Raw genomic sequence first — 25,004 nt, forward strand, 5'->3', positions numbered from 1 at the left:
GGTTCACATCCTAAATAAATCAAGACAAAAAATACACACAAAAGAAAAAACTAGCAGGTGCGCTGATCAACAGTTTGGTATAAGCCCTCCAGCTATTGGCTATCGGTGATAATTAGACAGTCAAAGGGTGCTGCTGCCTCTCTATGGATCCTCTGGGTGGCAAGAACACATCTAGACAAAACACAAAGGAAGAGAGCGCAAAGCCGTAGTGTAACTCGGCTTTAATATGGTAAAATTAAAAACTCTACACTGGTGAAACTCACATTGTGCGAAGATTGATACAGCATAAGGATTCAACTGTGCTGCCAATCCTATAACCACCTCAAGATCCCGACAGGGGGAGCCTTGGATATTCAACCTAGCTGCCCGGATCCTGGCAGCACATCTGAGGCTATCCACCACCACACTCGACGTGCAGATCCTAATGCGCTTGCGTCCGGACCAGCCGGCGCTGCTCTTCGAAGAACCACAAACCCACACGAGCAGGATACAGGGGGGAAGATAGTGAGGACATCACACAGTTGCCATGGACAATGCGTTTTGGGGGTATGGCCTCCTTCCTCAGGTCATCACCGGATCATCCTCGGATGACCTGAGGAAGGAGGCCATACTTCTGAAATTCATTGTCATGGCAACTGTGTGACATCCTTACTCTCTTCCCCCCTGTATCCTGCTCGTGTGGGTTTGTGTGTTCTTCGAAGAGCAGCGCTGGCTGGTCCGGATGCAAGGTGCATTAGGATCTGCACATCGAGCGTGGTGGTGGATAGCCTTGGATGTGCTGCCAGGTCTGGGCAGCTAGGTTGAACGTCCACGACTCCCCCTTCCCTTTCAGGATCTTGAGGTATCTTGACACTCAGTTTTCAGTGAGTTTCTATGCTGAGTATTTCCTCCCTATCACATCTGAGCAGCCCATGTGACTATAGAGTCACACATGTGGGCATATACACAGTGGTAAATGACAGCCCACTTCCCTTCTCCCTCCCTCCTCCTCACTAATGCCCACTAACCAGCTAAACACAATGGGGGCTGGATATTGCATGTAGATTGATGGAGGCTTCACTTCCCTCTTATTCTAAAACACAAGCTAAAGGGGTATGACACAGCCTGTAATTGACAGAAATCTACCCACACCATATTATTGCCAAAAATAAATAAAGATTTGATTTCAAATATATATATTTGTATGTCAGTTTATTGATATTAATTATTGGCGGGGAGATGGACGACTATCAGTGACCTTACCTTAGGAGGCCGATGCTGCTCCTCCCGGCTGAACAGAAAGTGGGTCCTGAGTCCCGATTGGCCAGAAGTTCCTAAGACTCCCCAGTTTCAGGACCCATTTCCTGATTGGCCGGGAGGAGAAGCAGGAAGACATTAGAGAATATTATTTTGCTAATGTCACACAACTGGGTGGGCTCAGGGCGCAGTGCTCTGTGCCCGCCCTTTTTTAAAGCCAATTAGAGCCTCAGGCTCTAATCATGTGCTTTAACCACTTGCCGACCAGCGGCCATCATTTTACTTCGACAGGTCGGCAACATCCCACGAGCCGTCGAAGCTATACATCGCTTGCGGGTTTGGGATAGCAGGCATGCACAGGTGCCCGCTGCACAGCGGGGGTGCCGATGCTTATGGCCGACGGTCGCGATGACCGCTGGCCACGAGAGGCCGAACCGGGATGTGTGTGTGTAAACACACAAATCTGTGATTTGTTCTGTGAGGCGTGACAGATCATGAGTTCCTGATAGGTAGAAACCATGATCTGTCATTTCCTCTAGTCAAGCCCCTCCCCCTATAGTTAGAAACACACACTAGGGAACACAGTTAACCCCCTTGATCGCCCCCTTGTGTTAACCCCTTCACTGCCAGTGACATTTTACAGTAATCAGTGCATTTTTATAGTACTGATCACTGTATAAATGACAATGGTCCCAAAATAGTGTCAAAAGTATCCGATGTGTCCGCCATAATGTCACAGTCCCGATAAAAATCGCAGATCACCGCCATTACTAGTAAAAAAAAAATTTAAAAAATAAAAATCCTATAAAACTATCTCCTATTTTGTAGATAACTTTTGCGCAAACCAATCAATAGACGCTTATTGCAATTTTTTTTACCAAAAATAAGTAGAATACATATCGGGCCGAAACTGAGGAAAAAATTAGCTTTTTTTTTTTTTTAAAATGGGGATGTTTATTATAGCAAAAAGCACAAAATATTGTGTTGTTTTCAAATTGTCGCTCTTTATTTGTTTATAGTGCAAAAAATAAGAACCGCAGAGGCGATCAAATAAAGCCATGGGACTTTTTCTGTCGGGAAGTCCGGCCGCGTGTACGCGGCATTAGAGATCAGTTAGTAAAAGCAGCTCACTGTACACACATTACACCGAGTTAGGCACATATTTAACCCTATGATCACCCTGGATGTTATGCCCTTCCCAGCCGGTGTCATTAGTAGAGTGGTAGTGTATATTATTAGCACTGATCACTGTATTAGTATCACTGGTGACGTCAATGTCAGGTAATTAGACCCCCCCCCCCAGTATCAGTTAGTGTCAGTTTGACAGCCACACTATCGCAGTCCCAATATAAGTCATTGATCGCCACCATTAGAAGTATATAAAAATAAATAAATAAATAAATAAAAATTCCAATATATATATAACATAGATTGTAGACAAATTTGATTGCAAACCAATCAATAGACACTTATGCAGATTTTTTTTTTTTTATCAAAGACATATAGCAGAATACATATTGGCCTAAATTGATGAAGAAATTAGATTTTTTTTTTCATTTTATGGAGTATGTTTTTTAGCAGAAAGAAAAAAAAAAATTTTTTAAATTTTTTGGTTTATACTGCAAAAAATGAAAAACCCAGTTTGGTTGAACAGTGCTGACATCATCATGAGCCCATCTTATTGGTTCCCAGTCATTAGTAGTTGACCGTGAGCCAATCATGGCAGCTCAGTCAACGGTTTTAGCAATGCCAGTGCAGCACCCCCGGGAACAAGATATCTTCATACAGTATATTCATGGTGGTTGGGTGTTAAGGTCCACCCTCCCTGCCACCGCAGATTTGCATATTGTTGTCATAAAGTTATTAATAATGAATGACGGGCTCTTTGTGTCTTTTAAAGCTATGTGATAAATTGTAAATTGTATCGCGACTGATGTAGGAAAAGTCTGCAGAATAAAAATCACAAGGGACGCCTGGCCCTGGAGGACCGACTCGAGTGTGTTTCTATATTTAGGTTTCCTCTGTACCTCCGACCACCTCTGCATATGTTTTTTTTTTTTTTGTGGTTTCTGCAAAGTGTCTGCATGCAACATCATCTTCTGCCCTTCGTATAAGGTGCAATCTGCCGTAATGAGGACCACAAGGTTTGGTCTCAGCAGACAGGAAGGTTTGTGGTCTGTCCGCCGAGCAGCGAAATGACCAGTAATAGCGAGCAGAGCGCAAATGGAAAATGTACCGATACAAACCAAAAAGGCATTAAACATTTTTAACCCTTTTGCTGCCAGAGCCATTTTTGCATTTTTTTTTGCACACCTGTTTAAAAAAGTCATTTCAGGCCTGAAGAATACACAAAACCCCCCAAAATGATATATTTTCTTAAAATCGGACACCCTAGGCCAGGGGTATGCAATTAGCGGACCTCCAGCTGTTGCAAAACTACAAGTCCCATCATATAGAGAGAGAAAGATTGGGCTTTGGACTTTATTGGCACAATAATCACTGTAATTAGTATAACTAAAAATCCAATTTATTAAAGAATGTTTTAAAAATATAAAAAGGCAAAAACAGAAATCAGTTCATGGCCATACATTTACAATATATACACTCCTTACAAAGCTCTGTATTGTAGAAATCAATTAGACAGTAATTGGAATGATCAATTTACATACGGTTATATTATATTTGAGGAGGAGCTATGCAGAGATAGCAATCAGTGACAGGAATTCGCTCAACATGTTGTTTTGGCGTTGTATGGCCATGAACTGATTTCTGTTTTTGTCTTTTTATATTTTTAAAACATTCTTTAATAAATTGGATTTTTAATTATACTAATTACAGTGATTATTGTGCCAATAAAGTCCAAAGCCCAATCTTTCTCTCTCTATACGTACTATATATCGGGACGTGGCACTTAGCATTATCTATGTATCCACATTACCACTATGTGTTGATACCTCATTAATTCAATACAAGTCCCATCATGCCTCTGCCTTGGGGTGTTATGCTTGCGGCTGTCAGAGTCTTGCTATGCCTCATGGGACTTGTAGTTCTGCAACAGCTGGAGGTCCGCTAATTGCATATCCCTTCCCTAGAGAATAAAATAGAGGTATTTCCAATTTTTTTATGTTGCATGATATTACCGCCAAAGTTCTAGGAAACGCAAAATTTCAGTAAAAGACAAACTAAAGTGAATTTTAGGGCAAACAAACTACCCACATTTTTTTTTTAAATATAAAATAGATACCCAAGACAAGAAAAAAAAAAAAAGATGAACCGCTCCAGGTGGTGAACTGAAAGTGACGCCCTCCTCAGTGTGGAAGTAACAGGTGCTGGCTCAGCACAAGCAATATTGAAGAAAAGGAATCTGGACAGCCGCACTCCAATAAAAAGCCTTTACTGTAGCAGAGAATCAAAGTACAGTGGAACCTTGGATTACGAGCATAATCTGTTCCAGGAGAATGCTTGTAATCCAAAGCGAGTTTCCCCATAGAAGTCAATGGAAACGAAGATAATTCGTTCTGCAGTGACTTCTATTACATGCAATACCGCATGTGGCCAGAGGTGGGGGGGGCGCCGGAGAGCCTTGGAAATACTCGGGGACAGCATATTTCTTAGCAAATATATACTGTTGTGGAAATTTTATTATCTGGACTCATGTGGACATTTTATGCTAGGATGTGTGTTTTATAGGTTGTCATCTGTCTCCCTGTGTCTGATTTAATTGGGCAGTGCTCTAGCAGAGTACACTTGGGTTGAATCGGGACCAGCGGTAAACCCGTCAGTATGAAAACCTTCTCATGGGCTTGGAGACATGTCCTCTGTGTGTGTGGGCGTCTGCTGGTTTGTAAGTTTCAAGCGCAATGCGCTGGACTTCTTACCTTCAAATGTCTATGCACATTAGAGAAGTGAAGTCCGCATAATGAGAGAAACATATTATTTTATCTCTGTTGTGGCTATGCTATCCCTTTTGGATACATATCTGCTTTTATAAGAGGACATTGATATCTGCCTTGTTGGTATACTCGTACCGTATATTGACAACACCAGTAGCAATGTCAGCGCAGATCTTCTCAAGCCTGTAAGAACAAGTAGAATGAGCTTGTTCTGTCCACCAGATGTCTTGCTGATGTTTTATACTGGTTATTTGTACCTGTGTTGTTAAATTTACATGCAAAATGTGTAATTTACTTAAGACAATCATATGTGGTGTGCAGGCTCCATCTAGCTTTCCTTTTTGGTATTGCTGCAGTTCTGTTTATCTGTTTATTGTATTTGTACAGTAAATAAGGAAGTTGTCAGCAAGCAGTGAATTCTGGGTAGAATCTTCACAGGAAGTGAAACAGCCACCATTCTTTGAGAAGACATTCCGGAAACAACACATGTATTTCTCTATCTATCGCCATCACCCCTTAGAGAACTTAAAAAGTAAGTTTTTATTATCTCATCTTGTACTGTATATCATTGTTTATGCAATGTATGCTGTATTGTATGAGATATTGTACTTATTGAAGTCTATTTCTGTTATTTTGTAGTTTCACCTGGCTTGTTCTAATAAAACTGAGATCAAAGAAATATGGTATCTACAGTTATTAGGATGAGAAGGTTTAGCTATCTGCTCCTTGAGATAGAACAGTGACATTTTTAAGCTGACCTCTGAAGGAAGATAAGCTGACTTCGGAAGTCTTACAGCCCGGGGCTATGCAGTACCCATACAGTCAGAAGCCTTAAAGATACAGGCCTGCGGCAGGCGAAGCAAGCAGCCACGCTACACAGAGACGCGCTCTGTCAAGCAGCAACGACACTAGAACAGTCTCTATACAGCAAGACAGCTTCTTCCCCGCAGCCATGTCTCACAGTGGGACATCTTCTTACAAAACACTTTCACGAATAAGCTCATCTAGGTCATCTGTCGCAAATGCAGCAGCTATCGCCCGTTCAAAAGCTGAAGCAGCAAGAGCCAGGGCCACATTCGCAGACCAAGAGATACAGATGAAAAAAGAAAAGGCCCACCTTGATGCAGAAAAGGTGAGACAGGAACAAGAGAGAGAGAAGGAAAGAGTACGCTTGGAGCAAGAGAGAGAGAAAGAAAGAGTACGCTTGGAGCAAGAAAGAGTACGCATGGAACAAGAGAGAGAGCAAGAAAGAGTACGCATGGAATAAGAGAGAGAGAAGGAAAGAATACGCCTGGAAGAAGAGCTAGCCCAGCAGGAAGCATCTCTGAAATTGCAGCAAGCTATCTTAGAAGCTAACATGGAGAAGCTGGCAGTGGACCGAGACACTGCCGTCGCCATTGCAAAAGCAGAAGCTTTAGAAGCAGCCGTCAACGATGAACCAAGAGTAGGTAGCAGCATACCGGGTCTAGAGCAGGACCAACAAGATTCTTCGCAACGCACGTCAGATTATGTCCACCAGCACTGTGACTCAAGCAGCATCCCACAGCAAGAAATTAAACATAACGTCAGTGAATCACATCAAATAAAGCAGCAACAAGACGACCTGGGACCCAAGTGCTACAAGCAAGAAAAATCTGACAGAGTTCCAGACTTTCCAGTTTCAACCAAACCTCCTACTCCACAAGGTACCCAGCCTTCATACAAGCATCAAACACCAGTCTTCACTCCAAAGGTGTATGCAACGAGCCGGTACAAACTGCCATCTTAAGCAAGTTTGAACCCAAAGTGCCTAAAGAAGAGACTTTTACCAGGTATGCCTTTACACCGCACCACAATACACCAGCAGCCTACCCCAATGCCAATCAGGCTACTGTAGACTTTGCCAAGTTCCTGGCCAAAAGAGAGTTAGTTATCCAAGGACTTGTCAAATTCAGTGATCGCCCCCAACACTACAAGGCATGGCGATCCTCTTTCCAGAGTACCATTCAAGGTCTAGATCTATCCTGGGACCAGATAAGCCTCCTCGTAAAGTGGCTTGGCAATGATTCTGCTGAACATGCCAAAAGGATCAGAGACATTAATATAAACCACCCAGAGATAGGCCTTACAAACATCTGGAACAGACTGGATAGATGTTATGGCTCACCAGAGGCTATAGAGAGTACACTGTTTAAAAGGATAGAAGACTTCCCAAAAATACCTAGCAGAGGTTACCAAAGACTCAGAGAATTTAGTGACCTGTGTATGAAGTTACAAGTTGCTAAAGCAGAAGGAGACTTACCTGGCCTTTCTTATCTTGACTCTGCTAGAGGTATTAACTCCTTAGCACAAAAATTATGAGTTACACGAAAGATGGATTACTCATGGCTGTAACTACAAACGAAAACACAATGTGCCTTTTCCACCCTTTAGTGAGTTTGTGGACTTTGTAGACAGACAAGCAGGAATGAAAGATGACCCCAGCTTCATTTTTCCAGTGTCTTGTACCACTTCTTCTGGCCCTAAACAACTCAGAGCTCCTGTAGCAGTGCACAAAACTGAACCACAAGGAAAAATCTGTAAATAGTAGGCATGTATAGATATTCTCAATAGCATCCAGCAAATCCAGCTCTCTAGAACCCCTCGTCAGTACAGACAACAACATCCGGATGGCTTCCTTCACAGATCAACATCTCCCAGAAATCACATCAGAAGTGGGACTTTGAAATATGCAGTCATCAAATACCTAGGAAGAGAAATAAGGGACCCATAGTGAAGCCCATATTGGTAATAAAAACAATTTATTGTAGTAACTTAGAGTTTGAGTTCAAAAATGCATGCATCAAATAGGACAATCGGCTGCAGCGTTCAGTGTGCTGGTGTCAACCTGCCTGACATGTTTCATCCCAATGGATGTCTTCAGAGGCGTGGCTTCACTGATCACCGCACGCCATATAAATAAGGAGATTGATAAGTGGATCAGGGAGGAAATGATTGACCTAACCAAAAGCAGCTGGACATAACCCAGTGTGTGTCACTCGTGCGGCGCGCTGTGCGCATGCGCACACGAGATGCAACCACTACCGGCGTGCAATGCGAGGAAAGGACTATACGTCATTACGCACATTGCTAGAAGGAAAACAACGCAATGCGCATGTCCCCGTCTATGGAAGGCCCTGATAGGTTAAACGTGGTCAGCAACAGCTGACGCGATACCGCGTCACCGGCAACCAAACGAAAAAACCTGAAAGGGTAATAACAATGGCAACAGCTGACACAATTCCGTATCATAGCCATCAACCTGTCCAATTGAAAAAGGAGAAAAGAAAATATATCAAATGAACGCGGACAAACTGCCTGTCAGTGCGTTCTATAGCCTAAGGCCATAAGGGGGAAAAAGGAAAAACGCTAGGCATATTCAATTGTCTCAAACTAACAAAACAAATGAAGTGCAGCGCAGTGCAAATTCACATAATCTAAACGAATAAAGTACAATAAATAAATACAAAAGTATGCAAACAGAAACAATAAAATCAATATATGACTGAAAGTAATATCGTTAAAAATAACATATAAAAACAGCTCATGAATAGCTGAGGGTATATTTGGAAAAAACATGCAATCCTACATAGAAAGGCTAAATAGAACTGTGGGTGGTAGTGAGACTAGCTATTGTTAATGAAGCTATTAACATCCCACTCCACATTCAACCCAAAGGGCGTATAACATTTCAGGGTGTGTATCCAACGGGTTTCCATGTCAGGCAGGTTGACACCAGCACGCTGAACGCTGCAGCCGATTGTCCTATTTGATGCATGCATTTTTTAACTCAAACTGTAAGTTACTACAATAAATTGTTTTTATTACCAATACGGGCTTCACTATGGGTCCCTTATTTCTCTTCCTGGGTATTTGATGACTGCATATTTGAAAGTCCCACTTCTGATGTGATTTCTGGGAGATGTTGATCTGTGAAGGAAGCCATCCGGATGTTGTTGTCTGTACTGATGAGGGGTTCTAGAGAGCTGGATTTGCTGGATGCTATTGAGAATATCTATACATGCCTACTATTTACAGCCTTCTGGTAAGCAGACTACATTATCACGTGGTGATGAGTGCCCTTTCACATCTGCACTATACCTGGTGATTGGATTTCTCCCACTCTTCAGACCTTCCTTGGACTGTTTTTAGTTACTGAATTTAGCGCCGCAGTGCACAAAATTAACATTTCTTCCCACAGATTTGCAGAGTCTCAGCCAGAGGATCAAGACAGCGAGCCTACTAAGTTCTGCCCTCTACATAAAATGCTACATCCTCTTCTGGAATGCAGAGCCTTCAGGACAAAGACCATCCAGGATCGCAAAGCTTTCCTCAAAGAGAACAACATCTGTTACAAGTGCTGCTCTTCGTCCACACATTTCGCCAAGGACTGTAAGGACAGTGTCAAATGTACAGAATGTGACAGCACAGAGCACAAAACAGCTCTACACCCAAGGCCTACTCCAAGAACTTTCCCACCTGTTCATAGGGACAAGGAGCAAGGCGGGGAGACCAAAGACTCTAGTACAGACGTCATAGTGATCACTTCACAGTGTACTGAAGTCTGCAAAGGAAGTACAGGTGGCAGATCCTGCTCTAAAATCTGTCTTGTGAGAGTTTATCCAAAAGGACGCAGAGACAAAGCAGTCAAGCTCTACGTCATCTTGGATGATCAGTGTAACAAGTCACTAGCTAGAGCTATGTTTTTTGACATTCTGAACCTTAAAGACCCCAGCAGCCCTTACTCCCTTAGGACTTGTGCAGGTACAGTGGAAATGGCAGGGAGAAAAGCTGATGGCCAAAAATTGAATCTATGGATGGTAAGACATGCCTACCCTTACCGACCATAATAGAGTGCAACCTGATGCCAGACAACAGATCAGAGATTCCCACACCAGACGCAGCAGCTCACAAACTCACTTGAACCACATACCTTGTTTCCCCGAAAATAAGACCTAGCATGCTTGTCAGTGATGGCTGCAATATAAGCCCTACCCCCCAAATAAGCCCTAAAGTCCTTGTAGGTCTTCTTTTCAGGGTAGGGCTTATTTTCGGGGAAACCGGGTAGGCCTTATTTGGGGGGTAGGGCTTATATTGCAGCCATCACCGACAATCACGCTAGGTCTTATTTTCGGGGAAACAGGGTAGCACATCTCATACCAGAACTAGATGATCAGGCTCAGGTAATCTTACTCCTAGGGAGGGATATCTTGCAAGTCCATAACGTAAGAAAATGATCAACGGTCCTAAAAATGCCCCATATGCCCAAAAACTGGATCTTGGGTGGGTCATTATAGGTGATGTTTGCCTGGGAGGTACACACAAACCTGCATCTGTTAATAACCTGCTTACTAGTACCCTCAAGAATGGTTGTCCTTCTCATTTCCAACCCTGTCAAAATCACATCCTCATAAATGAACTACCACACAACAACCCTGTACCTCTTCCCTTCCTAAGTCCCCTCTGTGACAGAAAGATGGGACTAATAGCTGGGTTGCACCTCTACCCTTTAGACCACAAAGACGACGTTTGCCTATCAACAGAGAACTAACATATAAACATCTCACTTCCCTAAGACACAATCTTCAAAGGAAACCAGAGATGAAAGAACATTTCTTTTCCTTCATGGAGAAAATATTCCAGAATGGTCATGCTGAGATAGCCCCAAACCTCAAAGACTCAGAGGAATGCTGGTACTTACCTATATTTGGGTCTATCACCCTAAGAAGCCAGGACAGATTAGTGTGGTGTTCGATCCCAGCGCCAAACATGAGGTTGTCTCTCTAAATGATGTCCTTTTCTCTGGCCCTGATCTTAACAACAGACTATTAGGAGTACTTCTTCACTTTCGCAAAGATTCAGTCGCATTCATGGCAGACATACAACAAATGTTCTATTGCTTTCTTGTTAAAGAACACCGTAACTTTCTGCGGTTTCTCTGGTTCAGGGACAACAACCCCTCTGGAGACATCACAGAATACCGCATGAGAGTGCACATATTTGGCAACAGCCCTTCCCCTGCAGTTGCTATATATGGCCTCAGACATTCTGCTAGAGTGGGAGAGTCAGAGTATGGGTCAGATGTCAGACATTTTTTGGACAAGGATTTCTATGTAGACGATTGCTTGAAATCACTACCCACAAATGAAGCCTCAATCAGTATCCTCAAAATAACTCAGGCAATGCTTGCGTGTTCCAACTTAAGACTCCACAAGATTGCTTCCAACAGTAAAGAAGTTTTAGAAGCCTTTCCTGCCCAGATTGTTCTAACGAGTTAAAGGACTTAGATCTAGGCACAGACTCACTTCCCATGCAATGCAGTCTTGGTTTGCTTTGGGACTTAAGATCTGACACATTTACTTTCCAAGTAAACACAGAAGAAAAACCCTTTACCCGTAGAGGTGTCCTGTCTACCATAAATAGCCTGTATGATCCCTTAGGCTTTGCAGCACCTGTCACAATCCAGGGTAAAGCACTACTGAGAGACTTAACCTGTGAGTCGCTAGATTGAGACCACCCTCTCCCCACCGACAAGAAGAACCTATGGCTAGAGTGGAAGGACTCACTAACAGCTCTATCCAACCTTAAAATTCCACAACCATATGCTCCTCTGTCATCTGCTGATGTTCAGATGCAAAGACTTTGTGTGTTTCGGATGCTTCTGTTAAAGCAATTGCTGCTGTAGCTTATCTGAAAACCATAGACACTAAAGGACAATGCCACATAGGGTTTGTAATGGGGAAAGCAGAACTTGCACCACTTCTCAAACATACCATACCCAGGCTGGGAAAGCAAAACTGCACGTGGATCTTCAACCGACCTCACTCTTTTCACATGGGAGGTGTTTGGGAGAGGATGATAGGCATAGCCCGCAGAATTCTTGATTCTATCTTCCTACAAGTAGGAACTGCAAGGCTTACTCACGAATGTTTAGTGACATTTATGGCAGAGGTTACAGATATCATTAACGCCAGACCTTTGACATCCATTTCAAGTGACTCTGGAGATCCACTGATCCTCACACCTGCCATGTTACTCACGCAAAAGACTAGTCTTGCCGGTGCTCCAGCTGGAGAATTTTGTGAGAAGGACCTTTACAAACGTCAATGGAGACAAATACAAACCCTTGCCAATACCTTCTGGAACCGGTGGAGGGAACAATATATATATACTCTACAAGTAAGGAGAAAGTGGCACACTGAAAAGCCTAATCTTAAACCTGGTGATGTGCTCATGAAAGATTGCCAGACACTAAGGAATATGTGGCCTTTAGGTTTGATCACCAAAGTACTGCCAAGCAAGGATAATCGTGTCCGTAAGGTCGAGGTCAAGATCTTTCAACAGAATGAGGTTAAAGTATTCTTGAGACCAGTGACCAAACTTATTCTGTTGCTTTCTACGGAGGACTCTGTTAGTGACATCACTTGATGTCAGGCGGGGAGTGTTCTGTCCACCAGATGTCTTGCTGATGTTTTATACTGGTTATTAGTACCTGTGTTGTAAATTTACATGCAAAATGTGTAATTTACTTAAGACAATCATATGTGGTGTGCAGGCTCCATCTAGCGTTCCTTTTTGGTATTGCTGCAGTTCTGTTTATCTGTTTATTGTATGTGTAAATAAGGAAGTTGTCAGCAAGTAGAGAATTCTGGGTAGAATCTTCGCAGGAAGTGAAACAGCCACCATTCTTTGAGAAGACATTCAGGAAACAACACATGTATTTCTCTATCTATCACTATCACCCCTTAGAGAAGCTAAAAAGTAAGTTTTTATTATCTCATCTTGTACTTTATATCATTGTTTATGCAATGTATGCTGTATTGTATGTGATATTGTACTTATTGAAGTCTATTTCTGTTATTTTGTAGTTTCACCTGGCTTGTTCTAATAAAACTGAGATCAAAGAAATATGGTATCTACAGTTATTAGGATGAGAAGGTTTAGCTATCTGCTCCTTGAGACAGAACAGATCTTACTAAATACTGGTTACTTTTAACAGTATGGAATGGGCTCCATGCTGACCAAGATGGTGAATAGGGATGAGCTTTGAGTCCGGTACGGTTCAGGAGGGGGGCGATCTCTCATCCCCCCCTCTTTTCCTGCAGCCTGCTAGGTTGCGTGCTCGGATAAGGGTCTGGTATGGATTTTTGGGGGGACCCCACGCCATTTTTTTTTAAATTTTGGCGCGGGGTTCCCCTTAAAATCCATACCAGACCTGATGGGTCTGGTATAGATTTTGAGGGGGACCCCACACCATTTTTTTTTATTTTGGCCGGGGTTCCCCTTAATATCCATACCAGACCTGAAGGGCCTGGTATGGAATTTAGGGGGACCCCCCACGTAATTTTTTTTTAAATTGTGGTTCGGGGTTCCCCTGTGGGGAATTCCCATGCTGTTTTTTATCAATAAACTTTTATGTGTATTGTCGGACCGGCAATTCATTAATAGCCGCGAGTAGTTTTAAATGACTTTTTTCCTTTGAAATGTCATTTTGCTGTCAGACTGTTCTAAGCATGGGAAACATGGGCCCCTTTACAGGCATACTATAGACACCCCCCAGGTAGGAAATTTAAAGGGATATTACACTTTTATTGTTTCACTTTGAGCATTATTAAAATCACTGCTCCTGAAAAAACGTCCGTTTTTAAAACTTTTTTTTGCATTGATCCATGTCCCCTGAGGCAGGACCCAGGTCCCTAAACACTTTTTATGACAATAATTTGCATATAAGCCTTTAAAATTAGCACTTTTGATTATTCATGTTCGTGTCCCATAGACTTTAACGGTGTTCGCGTGTTTGAACAAATTTTTTGCCTGTTCGCAAGTTCTGGTGAGAACCGAACAGGGGGGTCTTCGGCTCATCCCTAATGGTGAATATGCATGCATGTGGCTGGTCAGGGGGCAGTGTACAAGCCTCAAGTGGGTGGGACATGTACACTTCCCCCCAACTCCTGTGTATGCCCTCCCCTTTACTGTTGTCATTTCCTGTGTTGTCATTTCCTGTGATGTCATTTTGTATGGAGGAAATGATTGGTTGTTGGGGCCATGACTTCCTGTTTGTCATTCCTTTTGTTGCGGATAGAAAAAAAACAAAGTGCCGGTGCTCGTGAGGGCAGACAGTGGAGCTGTGAAGCTGAGGATGTAAGAACAGTGGTCATGTCTGTGTTACTTGGGGTGATACGGGAAACAGAGTCGTACTAAGATGCATTATACCAAAAGGCTGAAAGTGACATGGATTATGCGCAGCGTAAAGCAAAATTTCCACGTCAATACTAAGTTGAAATGTATCACATTTAATGGTCTTTATTTGCGAACACGTGTGGCCCGAAAAGGTATCAAAACAGTTTCTTGCAGGGCTTCTACGTTGGGCGGATCTTTATCGCCCAGTCTGTTTACCAGTGAGAGCTCCTGTAGTCACTGGTTACAGTTTAAAGGCAATTTTAAATGTGGAATGAGAGGATGTGCTTATTGTCGTCACATTAAAGGAGGCCCTTCAGTCTGTTCAACCACTACTGGTAGAAGTTTTGTTATCTCTTCACTTATCAATAGGGATGCGCCGAACACCCCCCCCCCACCGGTTCGGTTCGCACCAGAACATACCTAACAGGCAAAAAATTTGCCAGAACACATGAACACCATTAAAGTCTATGGGACACGAACATGAATAATCAAAAGTGCTAATTTTAAAGGCTTATATGCAAATTATTGTCATAAAAAGTGTTTGGGGACCCGGGTCCTGCCCCAGGGGACATGAATCAAAGCAAACATTTTTTTAAAAACGTCAGTTTTTTCGGGAGAAGTAAATTTTTTAATGCTTAAAGTGAAACAATAAAAATGAAATATTCCTTTAAATATCGTGCCTGGGGGGTGTCTATAGTCTGCCTGTAAAGTGGCACATTTTTCCCGTGTGTAGAACAATACCACAGCAAAATGATATTTCTAAAGGAGAAAAAGTAATTTAAAACTGATTGCGGCTGTAATGAATTGTCGGGTCTCGGCAATATAGATAAAAATCATTGAAAAAAAGAGCATGGGATCCCCCAGTCCATTACCAGGCCCTTTGGGTCTGCTATGAATATTAAGGGGAAACCAAAATTAAAAAAAAAATTGCATAGGGTCCCCCTAAAATCCATACCAGGCCCTTCAGGTCTGATATGGAAATTAAGGGGAACCCTGTGCCAAATTAAAAAAAGTGGCGTAGGGGTCCCCCCAAAATCCATACCAGACCCTTCAGTTCTGGTATGGATTTTAAGGGGAACCCTGTGCCCAAATGAAAAAAATGGCGTAGGGGTCCCCCCAAAATCCATATCAGACCCTAATCTGAGCATGCAACCTGGCAGGCCACAGGAAAAGAGGGGGGATGAGAGAGCGCCCCCCTCCTGAACCATACAAGGCCTCATGTCCTCAACATGGGGAGGGTGCTTTGGGGGTGCTACCCCAAAGCACCCTCCCCATGTTGAGGGCATGTGGCCTGGAATGGTTCGGGGGGGCGCTCTCTCATCCCCCCTTTTTTCCTGCGGCCTGCCAGGTTGCGTGCTCGGATAAGGGTCTAGTATGGATTTTGGAGGGGACGGGGACCCCTATGCAATTTTTTTTAATTTTGGCAAAGGGTTCCCCTTAATTTCCATATCAGACTCGAAGGGCCTGGTATGGATTTTGGGGGGGATCACCACGCAATTTTTTTTTGGTTCGGGGTTCCCCTTAATATTCATACCAGACTCAAAGGGCCTGGTAATGGACTGGGGGGGATCCCATGCTCTTTTTTTCAATGAGTTTTATCTATATTGCCGAGACCTCACAATTCATTACAGCCGCGATCAGTTTTAGATGACAATTTTTCCTTTAGAAATGTCATTTTGCTGTGGTACAGTTCTAAACACGGGAAAAATGTGCAACTTTACAGGCATACTATAGGCACCCCCCAGGCACCATATTTAAAGGAATATTTCATTTTTATTGTTTAACTTTAAGCATTAAAAAAATCACTGCTCCCGAAAAAATGTCCATTTTTGAAAAAAAATATTGCATTGATACATGTCCCCTGGAGCAGGACCCAGATCCTGAAACACGTTTTATGACAACAACTTGCATATAAGCATTTAAAATGAGCACTTTTGATTATTCATGTTCGTGTCCCATAGACTTTAATGGTGTTCGCGTGTTCTGCCGAATTTTTTGCATGTTCGGTATGTTCTGGTGTGAACCAAACCGGGTTGTGTTCAGTTCATCCCTAGGTGTTATTGCTGAGCTTTTGAGAATAACTTGTGTTAGTTTGTCCTAATGGTTGTCTATAAAACATTTTGGTCCTCATCGTATGTTATCTAAGTTGCAGACATTTTCATTTATCCTTGCCTGTTATGTCTGAGACATTCCACTTCTTGTCACATCTCTGAACACATTGTTGTATTTTGTCTTGGATTTGCTCCCGGCTGCTCTCCACATTTTTCTTAGCGATGTCTAGCAGTTGATTTATCGAAGATTCATTATAGGAAGGAATAATTGTGGCATACTTGTGGCTCAAGTGCTCTATTATGTCAGCATCTGAAAGAAACATGTGTATCGGAATGTATCATTAAATAATAATAATGAATGAATGATCAATTAGATTATTTTTATAAAACAATTTCTCCAGTATCTTTCAAACATGTCTGTGTGTAGTTTCCTAAAAGTTTATAGAACATTTAAAGTTAATTCACAAGAAAAAAAAGTCTAAATTTCTGTGCTTCAGTTCAGTTCATGTCAAAGAGATCAAAATGGTCATGTTGCACTAGTAGCCACGACAACAACTCAGGGGCATGTCCCCCTTTATCAAGACGTGCCTCCCTGAAATGTGTTGTTGTCATTGTTGATTATAGAAACTGAGCTTTTCTCGGTGGCGGCCAGCAGATCTGTGTTTGTTCTCGTAGTAGCCGCTTGCTTCCCCCTAGCCACCAGCAGAGCCGATCCATCTAGTCGATCCCAAGGTGAGAGTGGCTCTCCACTCGAGCTTTATCTTGTCATAGATCTTCTGCCTATGCATAGTGGTGGCCCCTCTCTGTGCACTTTGTTTTTCCAGTGAAAAGCATGCACTGACAGGTGTGAGCAGTGGCGGCCCGTCCAATAGGGGTGCATGGGCACCGCTCCCCTATCCATGCATTCGGACCCCTGATGCAGGGTGCCAGACGCATGGATTCCAATTGGGGGTTGTTGTTTTTTAAGCACATATAGGCTATATATAGGCTTCAAAAAAGGATGGGCTCGGGGTGCATAGTTGTGTTGTGTGACAACGGCAAATTAATATTTGCTGTTGTCACACTGATTCTCCTCCCAGCCAATCAGGAAACCAAAACCCATCACCCAATTAGCTGAAAGGAGATCCAATTGGGTTGGCCACCAGGAGGAGGAGGGAGAAGATGCAGCCGCCCGCATCCTGGAGAGGAGCTGCCATTGTCACTGCCCGACACACGGGGCACTGCCCACAAGATGGGGTAAGTGCGGGTCCCCAACTACTGACTGACCGACCGGGGGGGCGCCCATGACCTCTGTGACCCCCCAACCTGGTGAGGGGGTGGGGGGGTGTTGACCTCAGTTATGGAAATAAACCTTGAGAATGAGAACTTTATTTTCTTCCCATATAGGAATGTATTGTAGGTTTTTCATGGTTTTTAACCACTTGACCTCTGGAAGATTTTACCCACCTTCATGACCAGGGCATTTTTTGCTATTCGGCACTGTGCTACTTTAACTGGCAAGTGTCATGCAACACTGTACACAATTATAGTATCTATAGCAGTAGAGAGGCTCTCACCTAACTGCTGGATAAGTACACAAGGAGGTCACCCTGACAGATGACACTGACTCACCCAAGGTGCGGGATCCAGGCACTAAGTGGTATTCACCAGAGCTCCTGATGGTGGGGATGGGTTTTGCTGGATGTTAGTACCAGGTCACAGCCCTCAAGGTCTCCCCACCAAGAGGTGAGCAAGCCTGGGTCCAGTAGCAGATATAGCAGGTAGGGATTAAGCAGAAGGGTAGTCAGTAAACAAGCCAAAGGTCAGTAACAAGTGGTTGCAGGTGGGGATCAAGTGGAAGCCAAAGAACAAGCCAAAGGTCGGTAACATATCATAGTGGAGAAAAGGACAAATGCAGGTACACAAATGCAGATCTGATATCACCTGGAGAGAGCATACTAATCTGGCAAACAGGAAGGTCAGAGACATGGCTTGAATAGTAAGTTTATGGGAAGGGCAAAGAGCTCAAGGTTCACCAGAAAAAAGATGCAAGGCAAGATTGTTATAAGAGATCAGAGAGGAAGCTGTTCAGCCTCTCAAGTGGCTCAGCAAGAAGAGCCACCACCACCTGGACCAGCAGAGGTCATGGATTCAGATCACGGTCCTGACACTCAATGAACACACAAGCCATATTACAGGACTTCTCTGTAAACTCACCTCCACAAGTCTGGATGTTGAAGAGAGGAAAGTGCATCACATCGGGCGTCTCATTTCCATCCCCTTCAAAGATGTAGCAACTTTGTGTTGGAGGGTACTCATACCTTTCTTCAGCGATTTTCGGAAAGGGAATATGGTGAGCCTTACAGTATTTAACTGTTTCTTTCACTGTCTAGTAAACAAAAAAAATGATATTAAACGTGCCCAATTCATGAAAAATATCACTAATTATGCTCAAAATTAAGTGAACCACACTAAAAAATTTTCAGGGTGTGTTATGACTGATATACAGTATATTATACTGTATATATTATAGTACAGGTCTGGTCATTTTCCAGACTACAAAATCTGATTTTAAGAGTAAACATCTTCTTGTGTGAACATTTCTTGTACAAAGACCACTGGAACAATGCTTGCACATGCTGCCCTGTAATACAATGGAAAAATATTATTATTATTCATGATTTATATAGTGCCAACAATTTATGCAGCACTTTACAATGTATAGGGGGGACAACACAATTACAGTACAGTTCAATACAAAAAGGTACAGAAGAGCCCTGTTCGTAGAGCTTACATTCTAAAGGGAGGGGGTGGTGGTAAAAAAGGTAATAGCTTCAGAGAATGATTTGATGGGGGTGGCTCAGGGACAGTTCTCAGGTAGGCGTGGGATAGGCTTCCCTGAATAAATGAGTTTTCAGGGATCTCCTGAAGGTGGACAGGTTAGGGGCTGATTGGACATACTGGGGCAGGGAGTTCCAGAGGATGGGAGAGGCTCTGGAGAAGTTCTGAAGGCGAGCATGGGAGGAGGTAACAAGGGAGCTAGAGAGCAGGAGGTCCTGGGAGGAGCGGAGGGGACGATTTGGGCGATATCTTCAGATGAGGTTGGTGATGTAGATGGGGCAATGTTGTGAATGGCCTTGTATGTTATGGTTAGCATTTTGAATTTTACACGGTGGGGTAGGGGAAGCCAGTGAAGGGATTGGCAGAGAGGAGCAGCAGTCATGGATCTGTTAGTCAGGTGTATTAGTCTAGCATCAGAATTCATAATAGACTGAAGGGGGATAGCCTGCTTAAGGGTAGGCCATTAAGGAGAGAGTTGTAGTAGTCAAGGCGGGAAATAATCAGGGAGTAAATAAGTTGCTTTGTGGTGTCATTAGTCAGGAAGGGTCGAATTCTGCGAATTCTGCTGGTTGCTTGGACCTCCTGGTGGGATGGGAGAGCTGCGGAAGGTGGGACGGGAGAGGGGCATACCCTCCCGCTCCTTAGGATAACAGCCGAGCGGTACAACCCTTTCAACCTGAGAATGCATATTTGCGTATGGTCGGCGTGAAGGGCTTAATGATGCAATCAATGAAGGTTGAAACTATTTTCCAGGTTTTCCCCATACAGACCTGGAATCTGGTGCCTGGTCACAAAGTAAAGCCAACTGAACTAGTTGTAGACTTTGGGCGTGCTCCATACACCCAAAATCATCATCATTATACACAGGACGTGTGTAGAACATTCAATCTCTCTGCCTGCTTCTGGGACCCTGCCCCTCACATTATTCAACAATTGTCGGCTTTAAAGGCTCAAGGCTAAAGTTTGTAAAGACTCAAGGTTTTTCACCATAATGCATCTAAGGTGAAAAACCTTCTTTGCTGCAGCTGTCCCCCAGACCCCCCTTTTTCTTACCTGAACCTGTCTGTTCCAGGGATGAGCATGAGCCCAGCAGCTCCAGTCGCTGTCTCTGTCCCCACTGGCTCTCGCTGCTGTCAATCGAATCCAGTGACACGAGAGCGGGGGATGGGGCTGAGTCCTGCTGTCTGTGTCAATGGACGCAGCAGCAGGACTTATGATTGCGCCCGCATGGGTGCCCCCAGAGAAAGCGACTCTCAGAGGGCGCACTCGATGAGGAGGAGGAGTGCCACTGGGACACTCCAGAAGAGGAGGATCAGGGTGGCTCTGTGCAAAACCCTTGCACAGAGGAGGTAAGTATAACATGTTTGATATAAAAAAAACCTTTACAGTTACTTTAATTAATGAAAGCTGGAATTACTGTAGACTCAGAGGAGAAGTTGGCAGCTCTAGCTGTCAAAAAAGCAATCTGACAACGTTTATAAACAAAACAATTTCAGACCACAATTATACAGATACAAAGTAACATATTGTTACTTTTGTATCATTCTGTTCATTCATCTGCAGATGAAAGGGATGAACTTAGATCTGCATATGATGCCAGGTAACCTGACGAGTAAAACAAAAACGTTTAAATAATAAAATGCTCCTCTGTTTAATCCCTTATCAACCCTTAAGCTGGATACACACTATATAATTTTCTGTAGATTTTTTCCTTTAGATTTACAAAAAAAACATATAATATGAGGTCAAACCTAAACACTTTCAATTTGTATGCAATCAGGCAGACCTTGCACTACATAGTTGAAGGTAAATCTAAAGGAAATCTAACAACAAAAGTTGCATAGTGTGTATCCGGCTTTGGTCTCCTCTCTTCAACTACTATTTTTTTCCAGACAATTTTTTGTTTGTTTCTATTTTATTACCTATTAATATTTAACTATTTCATTTTTGTTTTGTTTGTTAATAATTTTGCATGTTTAACATATATTTTCACATTTCCATTTAAAAAAAACACAACATTTAAAAAATAAAATAAAAAAAACTTGACTGTATTTGTAAATAACCAGAATCATTATTTTAAGTGTCATTTTAAACAGGGCAAACTATGGTATACAATGTGTACATTTTATGTGCAGTAACACTATTATATATACACACATACACACACATACATATGACATTGTTATCTTCAGTAATGACTCTGTCTATACAATGTATTCCAGCAGAAGTGACATGTTGAAAAAACAACTGCAACTAAATGACATTTGCCAGCCGGCAAAAAGTGACCCCCCTTAACATCTATACCAGACCCTTATTCAAGCTGAAAGTCTGGTATTTATTTGAGGGGCACCACATGTCAGGAACATGGTTCTAGCTAGGGATGAGCCGAGCACCCCCACTGGTTCGGTTTGCACCAGAACTTGCGAACAGGCAAAAAATGTAACCCCGTTAAACTCTATGGGACACGAACATGAAAAATAAAAAATGCTAATTTTAAAGGCTTACCTGCAAGTTATTGCCATAAAAAAGTGTTTGGGGACCCGGGTCCTGCCCCAGGGGACATGGATCAATGCAAAAAAAGTTTTAAAAACAAACTTTTTTTGGGAGCAGTGATTTTAATAATGCTTAAAATGAAACAATAAAAATGAAATATTCCTTTAACTACTTCAGATCCACGCTATAGCCGAATGACGGTTACAGAGCGGACCTGCTTTGCCGGGAGTACATCTATTGACGCCCTCCTGTGCTCAAGCGGCCTGCGCGCCCCCTACTCGCTCGATCACAGATCGGAGTAAGGGGTTGATCCGACCCCTTACCTTGTGATCTTTTTTATTTTTTGATGAAAAAAGGCCGAACATTTTGAAAATAAAAGTTTTTTTTGTTTCTGTTTTACTATTTTGCAGATAAGTAATTTTTCTTCTTTACTTAGGAGTGCTGATGAGACGGCACCGATGTGTGCTGATGAGGCTCCATTGATGGGCACTGATGAGGCTTCATTGATGGGCACTGATGAGGCTCTATTGATGGGCACTGATGAGGCTTCATTGATGGGCACTGATGAGGCTGCACTAATGGGCACTGATGAGGCTCCATTGATGGGCACTGATGAGGTTCCATTGATGGGCACTGATGAGGCTCCATTGATGGGCACTGATGAGGCTCCATTGATGGACACTGATGAGGCTCCATTGATGGGCACTGATGAGGCTCCATTGATGGGCACTGATGAGGTTCCATTGATGGGCACTGATGAGGCTCCATTGATGGGCACTGATGAGGCTGCACTAATGATCAAGAGCACCTAAACTGGCTGATCAGAACTCCCACCAGCACTGCTACTGATCCTACCCCCTACCAGCACTGCCACTTATCCCATTCCCCCCACCAAGGAATAAGAGAAGGAATAAAAATAGAGAATACATGGAAGGGAGAGGAAAAGAGGGGGAGGAGCAAAGAAAAAGGGAGAGAAAGAATAAGAGAAACAACAAAAAAGATGGCTAAAGAGGGATGGGAAAAAAACAAGAAATTAGGATAGAGAGAGATAAAAGGGAAAGAAAAGAGAACAAAGAGAAAGAGTGGTACATCCTAAAATGTACCATAAGGGGTTTTAATACTGTACGAGTGGAAGGGACTCGGGGAGCTCTAAATGTCTGTGGGTTGTCTTGCCTTGTGTGCTGACAACCCACGTTACAAAAATAATTTTACTGTTAGGGGTCCCCACAACTTGGGAAATTTTATCAAGGGGTCACGGCACTAGAAAGGTTAAGAACCTCTGATTTTTTCAGATCCTCAGAGAGTTCTTTGCCATGAGGTGCCATGTTGAACTTCCAGTGACCAGTATGAGAGAGTGAGAGCGATAACACCAAATTTAACACACCTGCTCTCCAGTCACACCTGAGACCTTGTAACACTAATGAGTCACATGACACCAGGGAGGGAAAATGGATAATTGGGCCCAATTTGGACATTTTCACTTAGGGGTGTACTGACTTTTGTTGCCAGCGATTTAGACATTAATGGCTGTGTGTTGAGTTATTTTGAGGGGACAGCAAATTTACACTGTTATACAAGCTGTACACTCACTACTTTACATTGTAGCAAAGTATCATTTCTTCAGTGTTGTCACATGAAAAGATAGAAGAAAATATTTACGAAAATGTGAGGGGTGTACTTACTTTGTGAGATACTATATATATATATATATATATATATATATATATTTTGCATTGATACATGTTCCCCAAGGCAGTACCCATCTCCCCCATGCTAGTTTTTAATCCCCCCCATCAATGTGCATGTTTAGTATGACAGATTTGGCTCCCATTGATTTTAGTGGGGTTAGGGTTTGGCATCTGAACTTATTTGAAGAACAATGCTTGAACTGAACCCAGGGCATCTCAGCTCCTTTCCCATAATTATTTAATGATTTGTGTTTTTCAATACGTTTTATATCTGCTGTTGGCAAGTTGCATTGAATGACCATAAAATGTGGTTACCTCAAATGGATCTCCTTGACTGAAGTCAAAAGACAAAATCAGATCTACTTTGCGATGAGGACGTAACACTAACGGGTACGGAGTATTAATTTCCAACCCGGCATCGATCAGATGGATGTGCTTTTTATGAAAGAGGTCGCAGCCTTTTGGGATTTTTTCTACAAAATAAATCAATAAATCAATAAAAATAATTATAATGTCCTCTGAAATGCTCAAACCATTAACAGTTACACTACCGAAGCCAGGGAAGGATCCTGTTACTAGTTTTCGCCCTATTTCTTTGTTGAATAAAGACCTACTAGGCTGGTGGACATACAACATACTACCTTCCATCATTCATTTAGACCAATTGGGATTTACAAAAGGTCATCAGTCGCCAGACGCTACTAGGCAGCTGATTAATGTCATACATCTAGCCCAGGGGTCTCCAAACTTTCTAAACAAAGGGCCGGTTTGCTGTCCTTCAGACTTTAAGGGGGCCGGACCGCGGCCATCAGGAGTACAAAATCCCCCTATCATTGGTGTAATTTGGGAGGAATTGTGCCCCATCATTGGTGTTATTGGGAGGAATTGTGCCCCATCATTGGGAGGAATTCTGCCCCATCATTGGTGTCATTGGGAGGAACTGTGTCCTTCACTTGTGCCAATGAATAAAATAACACCCCCAAGGGCCGGTTAAAAGCAAGTAAAGGGCTTCGTCTGGCCCCCGGCCATAGTTTGGAGACCACTGATCTAGGCAACAAGGAAAGAAAGCCTTCTCTGCTCCTCGCTTTGGATACAGAGAAGGCGTTTGACAGAATACACTGGAAGTACCTAACTCAGGTGCTTGCTAGGTTTGGTTTTAGAGGCCCAATCCACTCAGCAATTATGGAACTGTACACAAAGCCCTCTGCTCAGGTGCAGGGATTTTTTTTTAAGGGGAACTTGGTTCCACCACCTCTGGCTCAGACCCTTTGGTGCCTGCTCACCACAATCACTTGTAAACACAGAAGTCTGGTTTCTGTGTTTACAAGTGACAGCTCTGCACTCTCTATGTAATGCAATCCTGGTATTTAATGCCCCTTTAAGACCCTCCTACTGTTTTCATGAAATTTGACTGAAAACACTCACTATTTGATGTGATTTGGAGGGTGTGTGTAGGGGGAGGGGTTTTGTGGGGCCGTGGTTAAGTTCCAGCACCTATTGTTTGAGAAAAAAAGCTCTGCTCAGGTGTATATATACACGGTATCCCATCAACCCCGTTTCAATATATCCAATGGCACCCGCCAGGGGTGTCCTCTCCTCCCATTTATTTTTAACTTACTAATGGC

The 25,004-nt window shown here is 42.9% G+C and overlaps 1 protein-coding gene across 2 annotated transcripts in view; it reads right to left on the minus strand.

The window, feature by feature from the left end:
• LOC141123342 (cytosolic phospholipase A2 gamma-like) overlaps positions 1 to 25,004 on the minus strand; it is a 230,560-nt gene that overhangs the window by 19,156 nt on the left and 186,400 nt on the right. For both annotated transcript variants that reach the window (XM_073612048.1, XM_073612049.1), the window contains exons 15-17: positions 23,695 to 23,852; positions 18,575 to 18,746; positions 16,500 to 16,688 (exon numbers count right to left, since the gene is read on the minus strand). In XM_073612048.1, coding sequence (XP_073468149.1) covers positions 16,500 to 16,688; positions 18,575 to 18,746; positions 23,695 to 23,852 — 519 coding nt within the window. The remainder of the gene's footprint in view (positions 1 to 16,499; positions 16,689 to 18,574; positions 18,747 to 23,694; positions 23,853 to 25,004) is intronic.

This window comes from Aquarana catesbeiana, linkage group LG01, assembly GCF_042186555.1.
Source record: "Aquarana catesbeiana isolate 2022-GZ linkage group LG01, ASM4218655v1, whole genome shotgun sequence".
Lineage (NCBI taxonomy): Eukaryota > Metazoa > Chordata > Amphibia > Anura > Ranidae > Aquarana > Aquarana catesbeiana.